Source organism: Oncorhynchus clarkii, chromosome 14 (genome assembly GCF_045791955.1).
Source record: "Oncorhynchus clarkii lewisi isolate Uvic-CL-2024 chromosome 14, UVic_Ocla_1.0, whole genome shotgun sequence".
Taxonomy (NCBI): domain Eukaryota; kingdom Metazoa; phylum Chordata; class Actinopteri; order Salmoniformes; family Salmonidae; genus Oncorhynchus; species Oncorhynchus clarkii.
The window spans coordinates 7,297,305-7,316,349 of NC_092160.1; the positions used below are offsets into that span (position 1 = coordinate 7,297,305).

Genomic DNA, 19,045 nt, shown 5'->3' on the forward strand with positions numbered 1-19,045 from the left:
AGAGCGAAATAAGGGGAGAGAGAATCAGAGGGATGGAACAAGGCCTGTGGGCTGAGGGGAAAGGTAGGAGGGGGAGGGGCAAAGAGGGCATTGAAGGGTGGGAAAGCAAGAGAAACAGTGAGACTGGAGGAAAGAGAAATTATGAATTAGAAAAGGGAACATAGACCGAGAAAGACAGGCAGGGATAGTGGCTGAGGGAAAGGGGCAGAGGGTTTGAGGGAAATCGATTAAAGGTTGGGAATGCAATAGGAGCAGAGAGACCATGAGATTGAGAGAAATGCACAGTGAGTCAGGGAAATGTACAAAGCAACAGCAGGCGTGAGAAACAGAGGGGATAGATAAAAAAGGATAAGGGAGAGAATGAAAGAGAAGGATTACTCATGCACTCCGATGTGAAAGAAAAGGTTGTTACAGCAGTAATCCTCCAAGCTGAGGGAACAGCAGAATAAAAGGCACGAGAGCGAGAGAGAGGCCTATCCTGTCATCCACACACCTCCTGGGGACTCAAAAAGATAGGCAGGCCCCTGCTTGTGCCAAGCCAGCTCACTCACACACAGGAACACAGACTCCTCCATTTACACTCAATTTAAATGACTGTCTGTTTGCTTCAATTTATATTTCACTGAACCTCGGTGGTGGTTTGTAAAAGATTCAACAACATGCAATCACCATCAATGAATCGATCTTGTGGATGCAAGAGAGAGAGAGAGAGACTACGGACTTAGAATAATGCGCTAAGTAGTAATATTCTAAACATGGGGGTAAGTGTTGACATTATATAAATAGAAAATGGAAATAAAACTACATCCTATGAAAGAAAGTATTGGTTGTTGCACAATCATGAAGAAAAAAAACAGAATCCATCAAAGAAACAACAACAGCTGACGTTCTGATTCTGCTGCCATTAAAAAGCTCACAATTTTCCTTTTTTCAATTAGGCTGCAACTCTATCATCCGTTGAAACAACACATTTTTGGATCATTGAATCAAATACAAAAGTAACTCGGAACACATTTCCACAGCGTCATGGAGAGGCATTCGAACGTCACAGATGTTAACTGGTTCAGCACCATGGACGGCAACACTCACTCTATCAAGACATGAGGCTACACGCTCATTGAAAATAAGCAAAGGTGACAACTCTAGAGTTAAGGGTTGTTTTCTAAAGTAAGAGAAACTTTGAAAACAATATTCTTGACTGCAAGAAGTTTAAAGGAGCAATAACGGTATAATTCAATAGAATAAAATGCCCGTTCATGTATAGCCTAGATCTTACCTTCTCTTTGTTGGGTAATGTCTGAGTCCTGTCAAACGTGTCATTTCCATTAATACTGATCAGTTCTGCATCTGCAGGTGGATACGGCGCGGGGAAAACCACTACGTCACTCTTCAGTGTGTCTGAGCTGAAACACACGTCATACTGCTGAGTAGATTTAGAGTAAGACCAGCTCCCGTCAGGGTGTGTGGTGATCATTGGGGCGCTGTGCATGCCGAAACTGTCGTCTGTCTTGAAGCATTTTACAGCTATTAAACTGATCAGGCTCAGTAAAAATATCACTGACACCGAGGCAATGGCGATCAGCAAATACAGGTTTAAATCAGAGAAGCTCTCCTCCTTTCTTGGTACATTTCTGTATTGAGTCTGGATATCACCTGTACTTTCAACCACCACTATATCAATAGACACAGTCGCTGACAGTGAGGGTTCTCCGTTATCAGAAACCAACACCACCAACGGGTGAGTTTTCAGGTCATTGTCACTCATTCGCCTCTTAGTCCTTAGTTCCCCGGTGCTGGTTCCGATTCGGAAGAGGTTGGTTCCCTTGGGCTCAGAGATGTGATAAGAAAGCAGCGCATTGTAACCAGAGTCGGAGTCTACAGCCCTGATCTTGGCCACAAAGTAGCCCGCTTCAGCAGAATAGGGAATGTTCTCAGTATTAACGGAGCCGTGCTCAGAATAGGGCGCGAGAATCCCAGGACTGTTGTCATTCTCATCCAGAATAAAAACGTTCACAGTCACGTTGCTGCTGAGAGGAGGAACACCAGAGTCTGTGGCCTGAACTTTAAACTGGAAAGTTTTCGTCTCTTCATAGTTAAAAGTCTGCAGGCTGACTATATCTCCTGTATCTGAGTTTATATTTACAGAAGATGATACGAAAACACGTTTATCTAATGAAGAATAAGTTACTTTTGCATTTTCATCTGAGTCTGGGTCAAAAGCAGACGTCGTACAAATGACGTCTCCTACCTTACTGTTTTCTTTCACATAAACATTAATCACGGGGTCTGAGAAGCGAGGAGCGTTATCATTCACATCAGAAACGTGTACAGTAATAACGCTGGTGCTGGAGAGAGGCGGGGTCCCTTCATCCGTAGCTGCGATGGTGACATTATACTCAGAAACACCCTCTCTGTCAAGAGGCCCATCTACTACTAAAGAATAATGATTATTATAAGAGCTCTTTATCGTAAATGGTACGGAGTCTAGTATTTTAACCTGTACAGCGCCATTTGTGCCTGCGTCATTGTCAATTATTGTTATCAGGCCAACCATTGTCCCTAATGACGCATCCTCTTTTACAACGTCAACTAAAGACGTGACAGATATCTCTGGTGGATTGTCATTCACGTCGGTAATTTCAACCAGCACTTTACAGTGAGATGCTCTTGGCTTGTGGGCTTTGTCTTTTGCTTGGACACGGATTTCAAAAGCGTTGTTGGTCTCATGATCAACCACGCCTTTCACGGTGATTTCTCCAGTAACTGAATTAATTGCGAATGCATCAATGCTATTGTCATTGTTTTGGTTGATAAAACTATACACTATTTCTCCGTTTATCCCTTCATCTGAATCTTTCGCTTGAACCATAATCACGGAGCTACCTGGAGGCTTATTCTCAGAAATACGAGCTTTGTAGAGGGGCTTTGAGAAAATAGGAATATTGTCGTTAACATCCTCTACATTTATTATAATAAGTGATGTCCCAGATCGTGGAGGTTTTCCTCCATCTACAGCGGTCAGTGTGAGCTGGATCACAGGCTGTTTCTCTCGGTCTAAAGCTTTCTGCAGCACTAACTCAGCAGACACACTCTGCTCTCCGCCGTTCTGTACATCCAGGGAAAAGTGTTCATTCGGGCTCAGCTTGTAGCTCTTTACCGAGTTAGCTCCTATGTCTGCGTCGTAGGCGCTGTCCAAAGGAAATCGCTCACCTGGAAATGCAGACTCCGATACATTCAAATAGGTTTTAGGAGACCTAAACGATGGCGAGTTATCATTTATATCCAAAACATTCACCTCAAGGCGGTACAGGTTCAATGGCGAATTCACAATGGCTTCTAGCGTTAAGGAACACTTCGTGCTCCGAGTACAGAGCTCGTCTCTGTCTATTCTCTCCCTCACGGACAAAATTCCAGTCTTTGTATTTACATCGAAATACCTCTTATTGAGTCCCGAAATCTCAAACCCACGATATTCAAGGTCCTGCACGTTAAGATGCAAATCCTTCGCGAAATGTCCGACAACAGTGCCCGGGTTAGATTCCTCCGATATGGAATAGACAATCTGTGCTGATGCGATACTCCAAAGATGGGACAATGGCAGAAGGTAGTACATCCACGGATGAAAAATAAACGCTTGGTGAGTCATTGTGACAGTATTCTGCTTACTAAACCTCCAGCTACCAAAAGCAACTGTCGTCCGCATAGCTGCGTAATTTCTTAAAATCCAAAACAGACCCAGACGAGATCCACGATGTTCTGCTGCTCGGGCAAACAAAGCGTTTTTTTCGACACCGAACAATGCCCCTGTAAAGGGAGGAGCCTCAAACAACGAGCGAGGATTTACACTGTGTGAGCAGATAGCGACACCGCGTGGATATCGACAGAGAAAACGGAACAACTCGGCTATAGATTTCTGTGGAAGTGAAGACCAAAATCAGCAATCCCCCAAAACACATAAAGTGACCATACAAGCTACGGATCATGACCATAATATCTGTTAATATCCGATGATATTGGTGAGTTCTACAGTATTTTAAATGTGAGGAGGTAAAAACTACTCAATTTCAGTCGGCCTAGTTAACATAGACACCAGAACGCAAATGTTCAGCCATTTCATCAGACAAACTTCTCGCAAACGGACGTGATGCGTTTCAGCACCATGGAGAGCGAGACCGCTCTCGCTTTAACCATCCAGGCAAATAGCAAGCGAATGTTACAACTGGTACACATGTTACAACTGGTACAACTTGTAACACAATGTTACAACTTCAGAACGTTCTAAAATAAAACCGATCATTCAAACGAGTAACAAAACAACGTCATTATAACCAGCATAAGCAAAACAATGCAGAATACTTGGTAGGCCTAAACAAAGGGAGAAAAACAGATTTAAGTTTTAACTGACCTATAACTCTTACCTTGTCTTTGTTGGGTAATGTTTGAGTCCTGTCAAACGTGTCATTTCCATTAATACTGATCAGTTCTGCATCTGCAGGTGGATACGGTGCGGGAAAAACCACCACGTCACTCTTCAGTGTGTCTGAGCTGAAACACACGTCATACTGCTGAGTAGATTTCGAGTAAGACCAGCTCCCGTCGGGGTGTGTGGTGATCATTGGGGCGCTGTGCATGCTGAAACTGTCGTCATTCATGAAGCATTTTACAGCTATTAAACTGATGAGGCTCAGTAAAAATATCACTGACACGGAGGCAATGGCGATGAGCAAATACAGGTTTAAATCAGAGACACTCTCCTCTGTTCTCGGCACATTTCTGAATTGAGTCTGAATTTCAATGGTACTTTCAACCACCACTACATCAATAGACACAGTCGCTGACAGTGAGGGTTCTCCGTTATCAGAAACCAACACCACCAACGGGTGAGCTTTCAGGTCATTGTCACTCATTCGCCTCTTAGTCCTTAGCTCCCCGGTGCTGGTTCCGATTCGGAAGAGGTTGGTTCCCTTGGGCTCAGAGATGTGATAAGAAAGCAGCGCATTGTAGCCAGAGTCGGAGTCTACAGCCCTGATCTTGGCCACAAAGTAGCCCGCTTCAGCAGAATAGGGAATGTTCTCAGAGTTAACGGAGCCGTGATCAGAATAGGGCGCGAGAATCCCAGGACTGTTGTCATTCTCATCCAGAATAAAAACGTTCACAGTCACGTTGCTGCTGAGAGGTGGAACACCAGAGTCTGTGGCCTGAACTTTAAACTGGAAAGTTTGTATCTCCTCATAGTTAAAAGACTGCAAGCTGACCATATCTCCGGTATCCGAGTTGATATTTACAAATGATGATATTGAAACACTTTTATCTAATAATGAATACGTCACTTTTGCATTTTCATCTGAATCTGGATCAAAAGCAGACATCGTATGAATGACGTCACCTACCGGACGGTTCTCTTTAACATAAACATTAATTATTGGTTCTGAGAAGCGAGGAGCGTTGTCATTGACATCAGAAACGCGCACAGTAATAACGCTGGTGCTGGAGAGAGGCGGGGTCCCTTCGTCCGTAGCGATGATGGTGACATTATACTGAGAAACACTCTCTCTGTCAAGAGGCCCATCTACAACTAAGGAATAATAGTTTTTATAGTTCGACTTTAATTTAAAAGGAACAGCCTCAACAAGATTACAGTTAGTTAGGCCATTTTTCCCTCCGTCTTTATCTATCACTGTCACCAAGGCGACTACCGTGCCTATTTCACTATCCTCTTTCACTGGGCTCATTAATGATGTCACTGATATTTCAGGAGCATTGTCATTAACATCAACAACCTCAACTAATACTTTACAATAAACACTGCGAGGTGAGGAGCCTTGGTCAGTTGCTTGTACACGTATTTCATATGCTGCGTTTTTCTCCTGATCCAAATGTCCTTTGACAGTCATTTCACCTGTATCTGAATTCAGGGCAAACATATCAGCAGGATTCAGATTCCCACGCTCAACGAATGAATACACAAGTTCACTATGTAGTCCTTCGTCTAAATCAGTAGCACTAAGTGTTAAGACTGTAGTCCCAAAAGGTATATTCTCAGGCACACTGACCTTATACAGCGGCTTGCTAAATGAGGGTGAATTATCATTAGAATCTATGACATTTACAACAATAGGCAGCGTTCCGGATTGTGGAGGTTTTCCTCCATCTACAGCGGTCAGTGTGATCCGGATAACGGGCTGTTTCTCTCGGTCTAAAGCTTTCTGCAGGACTAACTCAGCAGACACACTCTGCTCTCCACCGTTCTGTACATCCAGGGAGAAGTGTTCATTTAGGCTCAGCTTGTAGCTCTTCACCGAGTTACTGCCCGTATCTGCGTCATTCGCTATTGGCAGTGGGTATCGCTCACCGGGGTATGAAGATTCAGATATGTTAAAAGTAGCAACCTTTTTAATGAATGACGGAGAATTGTCATTGATGTCTAAAATATTCACCTCGATGCGGTGGAGAAGCATAGGATGGCTCAATATGGCCTCCATATTTAGAGAGCACTTTACCGTACTCGGACAGAGCTCCTCTCTGTCTATTCTCTCGTTAACTAACAGTAATCCTGTTTTCAGATTCGCATCAAAATACCTCTTACTATGTCCCGATACAATCCTTAGACCCCTTGACTCCAGTTCGTGTACATTAAGGTTTAAATCCTTAGCGAGATTCCCCACAAACGTGCCTTTGTCCACCTCCTCTGAAACGGAGTAAGAGATCTGCGCTGCAGACCAGTCAAATAAACAAAGCAACGCGACGCACTGAATCCAAACGCTTTCTCTTTGTCTTCGACAACCCATGGTTGCTTTTTCAAAATGAATTAATCCAACAGAATATATTCACATTTCCACGAAACCTAAAAACCGGTAAAATGTTTTTAAAAATCCACCCAGCCCATTCCGTCTCACCACCATTCGAGTGTTTCGCATCACAAAGCTCTCGAGACTGGTGACTCTATTCTCTTTTTCTTTCAGAGAGGAGGAGTCATGGAATATCAGTGACTTCATTTACTTCTGTGGTCTATAGTGACACCGTGTGCCACTTGCATTTCACTTGTTGTTGGAATACTGCGATGACCTCAAGTCGACAATATCACACTGGACATTTACTCACCGAAAGGCCCACGTGTTAAAAAGGACAAATGTGCTGTCACATGCAAAACACAGGGAACGTAGCTACATGCAAGTAAAGTAACCTCACATAAAGAAATACATCTTCACATGGTCGTGTTCTGATAACAACGACAGAAGCTAAAGCAATCAAAGAGGAGTAGCGCGGACTAAAACTCAAGGCAATTGACACGGAAAGCTCAAGGGTCTACCATTCTATTTGACCTTTATTGAACTAGTCAAGTCAGTTAAGAATAAATTCTTACTTTCAATCACGGCCTAGAAACAGTGGGTTAACTGCCTTGTTGAGGGGCAGAACGAAAGAGTTTTACCTTGTTAGCTCGGGGATTCGATCTTTCAACCTTTTGGTTATTAATTAGTCCAACGCTCTAACCACTAGGCTACCTAATGCTCTCGAGACTACAAATACACAATACTCATGAACAAATGTCCACGTTGCATCTATTCCATTACACCAGTGAAAGGTATCAATACGTTTGCATGCGTTACACACTAATCATTCGATATTAAACTGATTATGGCAGTCGGGAGATTATGCAATCGTCATGTAAAGACGTATCTTAATGAGTGCAATGTCAAAATCGGAAGTAAGCATGCGCCGATTAATACACCTGGTTTCCTGAGCGATCTTTCGATTTATTAGGACATGTAAACACCTGAATTGGCGTTCCAGCTGTGTGTTTGATCTGCGCATGTGCTAGCACCAGCTGAGCGAGCCTCCCAATTTATCTAGAGTGAAGTGAGTTCAGATCAACTGAATGTACGCTTCTTAGAGGTAGTTTTAACATACCAACTTTATATGTCTGAACTAACTATATGTCTGAACAAATATGCTCCCCAAAAATAACATGTTAGCTGTGGTAGAACGTTTATTTAGATATTTTCTGCACGTATCAGAGTGCCACCAGCTGGCCTAATTTCAAATGTGTTCACGGAAACAAGATTATTAGGGAAATCGTTATTCTTGCAAAGCATATAAACGTTTTAATCAAACTAATATATGAATCTGACTATACACAATAATAGCATTATTGTGTGCATGTAACCGCATTCAATGTTAAATGAACACTGCCCCTAATCAGAGCACAAACGGTTTCAGTGCCATGGACTGTGCTAGGAGTTCCCCACTTGCTGAACATAGACCTTTTAAAGGGAAAGCCACGGTAGACATGGCTCAAGAACTCACCTTGAGGGTGACAAAGTCATAATCAATTGTGTAGCCAAATATCAATGTAGCCTCATTTTTATTTTTGCTCAACCTTTATTTTCTAGGCAAGTCAGTTGAGAACAAATTCTTATTTACAATGACGGCCTACTCCGGCCAAACCCTAAACTTGACCACGCTTGGCTAATTGTGTGCCGCCCTATGGTACTCCCAATCACGTCCGGTCGTGATACAGCTTAAAATCGAACAAGAGTCTGTAGTGACGCCTCTAGCACTAAGATGCAGTGCCTTAGACCGGTGCGCCACTCGGGAGATATAAGCTGTATATTTCCCATACGTTGTATACGTTACTTCCTATTTACTCACAATATCCTATACACACATTACACTTTGCTGGGGACTGACACATTTACACATTTGAGAAGTGCAACATTTCTGTAGCCTATAGCATCATAGAAAGCCAATCACAAGTCACAAAGCATTGCAGGCTTGGCACGTATCTTTAGCTTCGAAGTTTAGCGCGCCTTCAGAACCATGGACAGCAACGCCCACTTCATGAACCACACGCGCAGTGCAAAACAATGCCAATGTGAAAACTTTGGAGAGGATGGCTGTTTTCAAAGTAAGAGCGACTTTGAAAACAATATTCTTTGACTGCGAGTTCAAAGGAGTAAATAAAACATATATAATTCAATATGAAATGTAAAGGCCGGTTTATGTAGAGAGCTTACCTTCTCTTTGTTGGGTAATGTTTGAGTCCTGTCAAACGTGTCATTTCCATTAATACTGATCAGTTCTGCATCTGCAGGTGGATACGGTGCGGGGAAAACCACTACGTCACTCTTCAGTGTGTCTGAGCTGAAACACACGTCATACTGCTGAGTAGATTTAGAGTAAGACCAGCTCCCGTCAGGGTGTGTGGTGATCATTGGGGCGCTGTACCTTCTGAAACTGTCTTCTGTCCTGTGGCATTTTACAGCTATTAAACTGATCAGGCTCAATAAAAATATCACTGATACCGAGGCAATGGCGATCAGCAAATACAGGTTTAAATCGGAAAAGCTCTCGTCCTTTCTTGGTACGTTTGTGAATTGAGTCTGGATTTCAATGGTACTTTCAACCACCACTACATCAATAGACACAGTCGCTGACAGTGAGGGTTCTCCATGATCAGAAACCAACACGACCAACGGGTGGGTTTTCAGGTCATTGTCACTCATTCGCCTCTTAGTCCTTAGTTCCCCGGTGCTGGTTCCGATTCGGAAGAGGTTGGTTCCCTTGGGCTCAGAGATGTGATAAGAAAGCAGCGCATTGTAGCCAGAGTCAGAGTCTACAGCCCTGATCTTGGCCACAAAGTAGCCCGCATCAGCAGAATAGGGAATGTTCTCAGTGTTAACGGAGCCGTGCTCAGAATAGGGCGCGAGAATCCCAGGACTGTTGTCATTCTCATCCAGAATAAAAACGTTCACAGTCACGTTGCTGCTGAGAGGAGGAACACCAGAGTCTGAGGCCTGAACTTTAAACTGGAAAGTTTTTATCTCCTCGTAGTTAAAAGACTGCAGACTGACTATATCTCCTGTATCTGAGTTTATATTTACAGCTGATGATATTGAAACACTTTTATCTAATAATGAATATGTCACTTTTGCATTTTCATCTGAATCTGGATCAAAAGCAGACGTCGTATAAATGACGTCACCTACTGGACTGTTCTCTTTCACATAAACATTAATAATTGGTTCTGAGAAGCGAGGAGCGTTGTCATTCACATCAGAAACGTCTACAGTAATAACGCTGGTGCTGGAGAGAGGCGGGGTCCCGTCATCCGTAGCTGTGATGGTGACATTGTACTGAGCAGTGCTCTCCCTATCAAGAGGCCCGTCTACCACTAAAGAAAAATCGTTTTTGTAGTTCGACTTTAGTTTGAAAGGGACAGAGCCTACAAGTTTACAGTTGGTGAGGCCATTTTGACCTCCATCTTTATCATTTACTGTAACCAAGGCGACCACAGACATTAACTCAGCATCCTCTCTCACCGGGCTCATAAGTGACGTCACTGATATTTCAGGGGTATTGTCATTGACATCAATAACTTCCACTAACACTTTACCATGGGCACTGCGAGGAGAGTGCCCACGATCTGACACCTGCACACGAATTTCGTATGCAGCGTTTTCCTCATAATCTAACTTCCCCTTAACTTTAATTTCACCTGTGTCTGAATTTATGGAAAATATATCGGCAGGGTTAAAATGTCCCCGTTCAATGAAAGAATAAACAAGATCACCATTTACCCCCTCATCTAAATCAGTGGCGGTGATTGTTAATATAGATGACGCAAAGGCAACGTTTTCAGAAACACATGCCTTGTAAAGGGATTGGCTAAATACTGGCGTATTGTCATTTACATCCATTACGTTAACAATAATCTGTAACATTCCGGATCTTGGAGGATTTCCACCATCTAGAGCGGTCAGGGTGAGCTGGATCACAGGCTGTTTCTCTCGGTCTAACGCTTTCTGCAGCACTAACTCAGCAGACACACTCTGCTCTCCACCGTTCTGTACATCCAGGGAGAAGTGTTCATTCGGGCTCAGCTTGTAGCTCTTTACCGAGTTACTGCCCGTGTCTGCGTCATTAGCTACCGGTAGAAGGAATCTCTCACCGGAATATGAGGATTCTGAAATATTTAATAATTTCACGGTTTCACGAAAAGATGGTGCATTGTCATTTATGTCAAAGATATTCACCTCTATACGGTGGAGCTGCGTAGGATGGCTCAATATGGCCTGTATGTTTAGCGAACACTTTACCGTATTCGGACAAAGCTCCTCTCTGTCTAGCCTCTCCTGAACATATAGAATTCCTGTTTTCAAATTCGCCTCGAAATACCTTTTAGGCCTACCGTGTCCCGATACAATCCTTAGACCCCTCGACTCCAGTTCGTGTACATTAAGGTTTAAATCCTTAGCGAGATTCCCCACAAACGTGCCTTTGTCCACCTCCTCTGAAACGGAGTAAGAGATCTGCGCTGCAGACCAGTCAAATAAACAAAGCAACGCGACGCACTGAATCCAAACGATTTCTCTTTGTCGTTGACTACCCATCGCTGCGTGTATTTTTTTTTATCCCAGTAGAAAAGTCACATATCCATGAATTTCCCAAAAGCCTATTGGAGAGATCCTGTACACAGCCAAGTCCTCTCCATCTCACCACCGTTCGAGATTTTCTGATCGCACAGCTCTCGGGAGTGGTGACGCTTTTCTCTTTCTTATTAAGAGAGGAGGAGTCATAGAATATCAGCGACGACATTCATTTCTGTGGTCTATAGCGACACCGTGTGTTACTGTTATACATTGCCTATATTACTCATGTAAAATAAGATCGTATAGTACATATTTCACTTGTTGTTACAATTTCACTTACGTTAGAATACTGAGAATACTCGTGTTGGACATTTACTACCCGAAATGCCTAGCTATGTATTTAAAAGGACAAACGTTCTGATCAATGCAAAACACAGGAAAGTAGCTAAAGAAAAGTCAACCACATATAGTAAAATAAATGTTCACACAGTAATGTTCTGATAACAATGACAGAAGTCATACTAAAGACTCACACGGGATATTGCTATGCTAAGCTCAAGTGGTTTTAACATCGTGACGCTCTCAAGACTGCAAAGAAACACTCCTCAAACGTGAATTCCCAAATTGCATCTCTTCCATTACACCAGTGACAAGTTTTACCTAAAAAAAACAGTGTCCCAATCATCAGAGATCAAAAAATGGTTTCAACCCCATGGACAGCATTCGGTAAGATTTTACCGCTTACTGAACATAGATAGACATTTGGAAACAAATATAGGTCTACGCGGTTGAAATTGACAAATATACGATAGTATACACCTTTAGGCGTTCAATGTCGATGATAATTATGTAGCCTATATACTCAATATGCAATATGATGCATACTTACATTTTCCATATGTTCCACCTTGTTTTCTCTCAATACTCTACGTATACAAATGCTAGGGTGAGAAAATTGCACAAATTCGTGAAGATTAAACACTATTGAGAAGTGTCATGGGCAGCCATTCATTCATACGTCAGAGAGCATTCAACGCTTCGCGCGAATCTTAATTTCAGAAGATTAGCACACCTTTAGAACCAGGGACAGCAAATCTCGCTTTATGAAGCCAGGAGGCCAAAGGCATAGTGCGAAACAAATCAAATGTGATAACTCTGAAGTGGAAGGCTCTTTTCAAGCTAAGAGGAACCTTGAAAACAGTTATCTTTAACTATGGGGAGTTCAAAGGAGTAATTTATGAAGCAATATTTCAATAGACAAATAGGCTCGTTTATGTAGAGATCTTACCTTCTCTTTGTTGGGTAATGTTTGAGTCCTGTCAAACGTGTCATTTCCATTAATACTGATCAGTTCTGCATCTGCAGGTGGATACGGCGCGGGGAAAACCACTACGTCACTCTTCAGTGTGTCTGAGCTGAAACACACGTCATACTGCTGAGTAGATTTAGAGTAAGACCAGCTCCCGTCAGGGTGTGTGGTGATCATTGGGGCGCTGTACCTTCTGAAACTGTCGTCTGTCTTGCGGCATTTTACAGCTATTAAAATGATGAGGCTCAATAAAAATATGAATGACACCGAGGCAATGGCGATCAGCAAATACAGGTTTAAATCAGAGAAGCTCTCCTCCTTTCTTGGTACGTTTCTGTATTGAGTCTGGATTTCACCTGTACTTTCAACCACCACTACATCAATAGACACAGTCGCTGACAGTGAGGGTTCTCCACTATCAGAAACCAACACCACCAACGGGTGAGCTTTCAGGTCATTGTCACTCATTCGCCTCTTAGTCCTTAGCTCCCCTGTGCTGGTTCCGATTCGAAAGAGGTTGGTTCCCTTGGGCTCAGAGATGTGATAAGAAAGCAGCGCATTGTAGCCAGAGTCGGAGTCTACAGCCCTGATCTTGGCCACAAAGTAGCCCGCTTCAGCAGAATAGGGAATGTTCTCAGAGTTAACTGAGCCGTGATCAGAATAGGGCGCTAGAATCCCAGGACTGTTGTCATTCTCATCCAGAATAAAAACGTTCACAGTCACGTTGCTGCTGAGAGGAGGAACACCAGAGTCTGTGGCCTGAACTTTAAACTGGAAAGTTTTTATCTCCTCATAGTTAAAAGACTGCAAGCTGACCATATCTCCGGTATCTGAATTTACATTTACAGATGATGATATTGAAACACTTGTGTCTAATAATGAATACGTCATCTTTGCATTTCCATCTGAATCTGGATCAAAAGCAGACATCGTATAAATGACGTCACCTACCGGACTGTTCTCTTTGACATAAACATGAATCACGGGTTCTGAGAAGCGAGGAGCGTTGTCATTCACATCAGAAACGCGCACAGTAATAACGCTGGTGCTGGAGAGAGGCGGGGTCCCTCCATCCGTAACTGTGACAGTGACATTGTACTGAGAAACACTCTCTCTGTCAAGAGGCCCATCTACCACTAACGAATAATAGTTTTTATAGTTCGACTTTAGTTTAAAAGGAACAGAGCCAACAAGTTTACAGTTAGTGAGGCCGTTTTTCCCTCCATCTTTATCTATCACAGTTACCAAGGCGACCACTGTCCCCATTTCACTATCCTCTTTCACTGGGCTCATAAGTGACGTCACCGAGACTTCAGGGGCATTGTCGTTGACATCAATAACTTCTACCAACACTTTAGAATAACCACTGCGGGGTGAGGGACCTTGGTCAGTTGCTTGCACCCGGATTTCATACGCAGCATTTGCCTCATGATCCAAATTCGCCTTTACAGTCATTTCCCCAGTGTCTGGATTTAGGGCAAACATATCAGCAGGATTCAGATTCCCACGCTCAACGAATGAATACACAAGTTCACTATGTAGTCCTTCGTCTAAATCAGTAGCACTAAGTGTTAAGACTGTAGTCCCAAAAGGTATATTCTCAGGCACACTGACCTTATACAGCGGCTTGCTAAATGAGGGTGAATTATCATTAGAATCTATGACATTTACAACAATAGGCAGCGTTCCTGATTGTGGAGGTTTTCCTCCATCTACAGCGGTCAGGGTGAGCTGGATCACAGGCTGTTTCTCTCGGTCTAAAGCTTTCTGGAGCACCAACTCAGCAGACACACTCTGGTCTCCGCCGTTCTGTACATCCAGGGAGAAGTGTTCATTTGGGCTCAGCTTGTAGCTCTTCACCGAGTTAATGCCCGTATCTGCGTCATTCGCTATTGGCAGTGGGTATCGCTCGCCGGGGTATGAAGATTCAGATATGTTAAAAGTAGCAACCTTTTTAATGAATGACGGAGAATTGTCATTGATGTCTAATATATTCACCTCGATGCGATGGAGAAGCATAGGATGGCTCAATATGGCCTCCATATTTAGAGAGCACTTTACCGTACTCGGACAAAGCTCCTCTCTGTCTATTCTCTCGTTAACGAACAGTACTCCTGTTTTCAGATTCGCATCAAAATACCGCTTACTATGTCCCGATACAATCCTTAGACCCCTTGACTCCAGGTCCTGTACATTAAGGTTTAAATCCTTGGCGAGATTCCCCACAAACGTGCCTTTGTCCACCTCCTCTGAAACGGAGTAAGAGATCTGCGCTGCAGACCAGTCAAATAAACAAAGCAACGCGACGCAATGAATCCAAACGCTTTCTCTTTGTCTTCGACAACCCATCGCTGTTTGTACAAAGTAAATTAATCCAATAGAAAATATTCACATATCAATGAAACCTAAAAAATAAAAATAAATCAGTTAGAGAGATTCTGTACACAACCCCGCCCTCTCAGTCCCACCACCATTCGAGTGTCTCTTGACAAAGGCGCTCGGACTAGTGACTCTATTCTCTTTTTCATTCAGAGAGGAGGAGTCATAGAATATCAAATTCTGTGGTCTATAGCGACATCGTGTGTTGTTTACAGCCTATATTACTCATGTAATATAAGAGTGTATATTATTTGACTAGTTAGAATACGGAGGTAAACTCCAGTGGACAGTCTCGTGTTGGACATCCGCTACACGAAATGCCTATGTCTTTAAAGGACAAGCGTTCTGTTCAATGCAAAACACGGGAAGGTAGTTCACGAAAGGTCAACCCAATATAATGAAACAAATGCTCAGATGGTCATGTTCTGATCACATTGACAGAAGCTAGAACAATCAACGAGGAGTAAAGACCGAAGGGATATCGACATACAAAGCTCAAGGGGTTAACAGTGTGATGCGCTATAGACTGCAAAGTGAGAAAAACGTTGCATCCATTCCATTACACCAGTAACAAGCGTTCATCTAAAGAGAACACTGCTCCCATTAGCGGAGAGCAAAAACGGTTTCAGCACCATGGAAAGCACGCGGTAGGCTTTCACCGCTTACTGAAAATAGTCCGTTGGAAACAAATGCGGTTGACATGGATACACAATAGGCATATGTACCTTTAGGCTAATAATGTCAATAGCGGTTGTGTAGCCTATATCATCAATCTGAAAAATGATGCATCTGTATATTTCCCATACGTTGAATACGTTCCTGTCTTTTTTCTCACTCTACCCTACATACTTACGACTTTGCTGGGGTTAGGCACATTTAAACGCTCAGCTCTGAAGTTTAGCGCACTTTCAGAACCATGGACAGCAACACTCCCTTTATGAAGCCAGGAGGCCATTCACACAGTGAAAAACAAAGCCAAGATAAAAACTCTTGAGTGGATGGATGTTTTCAACGTAATAGCAACTTTGAAAGCAATATTCTTTGACTGAGAGTTCAGAGGAGTATACAAAGATGCTTCTACATAAGATGTATAGGTTAGTTTATGTAGAAATCTCACCTTGTTTTTGTTGGGTAATGTTTGAGTCCTGTTCAACGTGTCATTTCCATTAATACTGATCAGTTCTGCATCTGCAGGTGGATACGGTGCAGGGAAAACCACTACGTCACTCTTCAGTGTGTCGGAACTGAAACACACGTCATACTGCTGAGTAGATTTAGAGTAAGACCAGCTCCCGTCGGGGTGTGTGGTGATCATTGGGGCGCTGTACCTTCTGAAACTGTCGTCTGTCCTGTAACATTCTACAGCAATTAAACTAATGACGCTCAATAAAAATATTACTGACACCGAGGCAATGGCGATCAGCAAATACAGGTTTAAATCGGAAAAGCTCTCGTCCTTTCTTGGTACGTTTGTGAATTGAGTCTGGATTTCAATGGTACTTTCAACCACCACTACATCAATAGACACAGTCGCTGACAGTGAGGGTTCTCCGTTATCAGAAACCATCACGACCAATGGGTGTGTTTTCAGGTCACTGTCACTCATTCGCCTCTTAGTCCTTAGTTCCCCGGTGCTGGTTCCGATTCGGAAGAGGTTGGTTCCCTTGGGCTCAGAGATGTGATAAGAAAGCAGCGCATTGTAGCCAGAGTCGGAGTCTACAGCCCTGATCTTGGCCACAAAGTAGCCCGCTTCAGCAGAATAGGGAATGTTCTCAGAGTTAACGGAGCCGTGATCAGAATAGGGCGCGAGAATCCCAGGACTGTTGTCATTCTCATCCAGAATAAAAACGTTCACAGTCACGTTGCTGCTGAGAGGAGGAACACCAGAGTCTGAGGCCTGAACTTTAAACTGGAAAGTTTTTATCTCCTCGTAGTTAAAAGACTGTAGACTGACTATATCTCCTGTATCTGAGTTTATATTTACAGATGATGATATTGAAACACTTTTATCTAATAATGAATACGTCATCTTTGCATATTCATCTGAATCAGGATCAAAAGCAGACATCATATAAATGACGTCGCCTATCGGACTGTTCTCTTTAACATAAACGTTAATCACGGGTTCTGAGAAGCGAGGAGCGTTGTCATTCACATCAGCAACGTGTACAGTAATAACGCTGGTGCTGGAGAGAGGCGGAGTCCCTTCATCCGTAGCTACGATGGTGACATTGTACTGAGTAGCACTCTCTCTGTCAAGAGGCCCATCAACCACTAATGAATAATCGTTTTTATAATTCAATTTCAATTTAAAGGGCACTGGCCCAACAAGTTTACTGTTAGTGAGGCCATTTTTACCTCCATCTTTATCTGTGACTGTTACCAAGGCGACCACTGTCCCTATCTCAGCATCCTCTTTCACGGGGCTCGCGAGTGACGTCACATATATTTCTGGGAAATTGTCATTCAAATCAATAACTTCCACTAACAGTTTCCCGTGTGCACTACGGGGTGATGAGCCTTGGTCTGTCGCCTGCACGCGAATTTCATATGCAGGACTTTCCTCGTAATCCACATTTCCCTTAACTGTGATTGCTCCAGTGTCTGAATTTATATCAAACATATCAGAGGGGTTCACATTACCACGTTTGATAAAGGAATATACAACTTTACCGTTGACTCCCTCATCTACATCTGTGGCATTTAGCTGAATCACCTTAGTTCCGAACGGAACATTTTCTTTAACGCGAACCTTGTACAGCGGCTGACTGAACGTGGGTGAATTATCATTGGCATCAATTACGTTCACTACTATCAGCAATGTCCCAGATCGTGGAGGTTTTCCTCCATCTACAGCGGTCAGTGTGAGCTGGATCACAGGCTGTTTCTCTCGGTCTAAAGCTTTCTGCAGCACTAACTCAGCAGACACACTCTGCTCTCCACCGCTCTGTACATCCAGGGAGAAGTGTTCATTCGGGCTCAGCTTGTAGCTCTTTACTGAGTTACTGCCGGTATCTGAATCGATTGCTATCGGTAAAAGATATCGCTCGTCTGTGGATGATGATTCAGAAATGTTGAATGAATATAATTTTTCAAGGAAAGATGGTGCATTGTCATTAACGTCTAAAATATTCACCTCAATGCGGTGGAGCTGCGTAGGATGGCTCAATATGGCCTGTATGTTTACCGAACACTTTATCACATTCGAACAAAGCTCCTCTCGGTCTATCCTCTCGTTAATGTACAGAACCCCTGTTTTTAAATTGGCATCGAAATACCGCTTACTCTGTCCCGATACAATCCTTAAACCCCTCGACTCCAGGTCCTGTACATTAAGGTTTAAATCCTTAGCGAGATTCCCCACAAACGTGCCTTTGTCCACCTCCTCTGAAACGGAGTAAGAGATCTGCGCTGCAGACCAGCCAAATAAACAAAGCAAGGCGACGCAATGATTCCAAACACTTTCTCTTTGTCTTCGACGATCCATCGCTGCTTGTACGAAACGTATTATCCCAGAAATAGAAGTGACATGTCCATTGAAACCACAAAAATCCGTAAAGTAAGAGATCCACACGACCCAGCCCTCTTCCTCTCACCACCATTAGAGTGTTTCTCTTGACAAAGCGCTCCGGACACGTGACGGTGGGTTTTTTTTTGTCAGAGAGGAGGAGTCATGGAATATAAGTGACCACTCTCCCATTCCTGGTCTATAGCGACACCATGTGTTACTTGTTTGATTTAATTCAACATTTTATACCACATCATTAACTTACTGTGATAGTAGCAAGCAAATAGCAAACATGACTGTGTACGTATCATGTGGCCAATGTTGTATCAACTATGAATCAACCACATGTTAGAGTCCAGTTTGAATACAGGTGCTCAGGTTGGGACGCGAAAAACGGCAAACACTGGGGAACAATTAAAATGAGTATCAATAGTCATTTAACGTCGTGGTGATAAAGGTAAAGGTTAGTAATGAGGACAG

At 43.1% G+C, this 19,045-nt stretch overlaps 3 protein-coding genes across 16 annotated transcripts in view; all 3 read right to left on the minus strand.

Moving 5' to 3' along the window:
- LOC139366191 (protocadherin alpha-C2-like) overlaps positions 1-19,045 on the minus strand; it is a 216,337-nt gene that overhangs the window by 53,845 nt on the left and 143,447 nt on the right. Inside the window, exon 1 of one of the 14 annotated variants that reach the window (XM_071103399.1) lies at positions 9,015-11,439. The exons of 11 other annotated variants lie outside the window; for them this stretch is intronic. In XM_071103399.1, the coding sequence (XP_070959500.1) occupies positions 9,015-11,390 (2,376 nt within the window). In that variant the 5' untranslated portion in view covers positions 11,391-11,439. Of the gene's footprint in view, positions 1-1,276; positions 3,652-4,418; positions 6,789-9,014; positions 11,440-19,045 lie in introns of those variants that run through there. 2 more of the 14 variants (XM_071103402.1, XM_071103401.1) reach the window with 2 other exon arrangements.
- LOC139365760 (protocadherin alpha-2-like) lies at positions 12,296-15,027 on the minus strand. The gene is made up of 2 exons (XM_071102843.1): positions 12,658-15,027; positions 12,296-12,310 (listed from the first exon to the last, which is right to left on the minus strand). The coding sequence occupies exons 1-2, from the start codon at positions 15,025-15,027 to the stop codon at positions 12,296-12,298; spliced, it is 2,385 nt and encodes a 794-aa protein (XP_070958944.1).
- On the minus strand, positions 15,955-18,544 carry LOC139365761 (protocadherin alpha-4-like). The gene is made up of 2 exons (XM_071102845.1): positions 16,175-18,544; positions 15,955-15,990 (listed from the first exon to the last, which is right to left on the minus strand). Exons 1-2 carry the CDS (start codon positions 18,542-18,544, stop codon positions 15,955-15,957), a joined length of 2,406 nt encoding a protein of 801 aa, XP_070958946.1.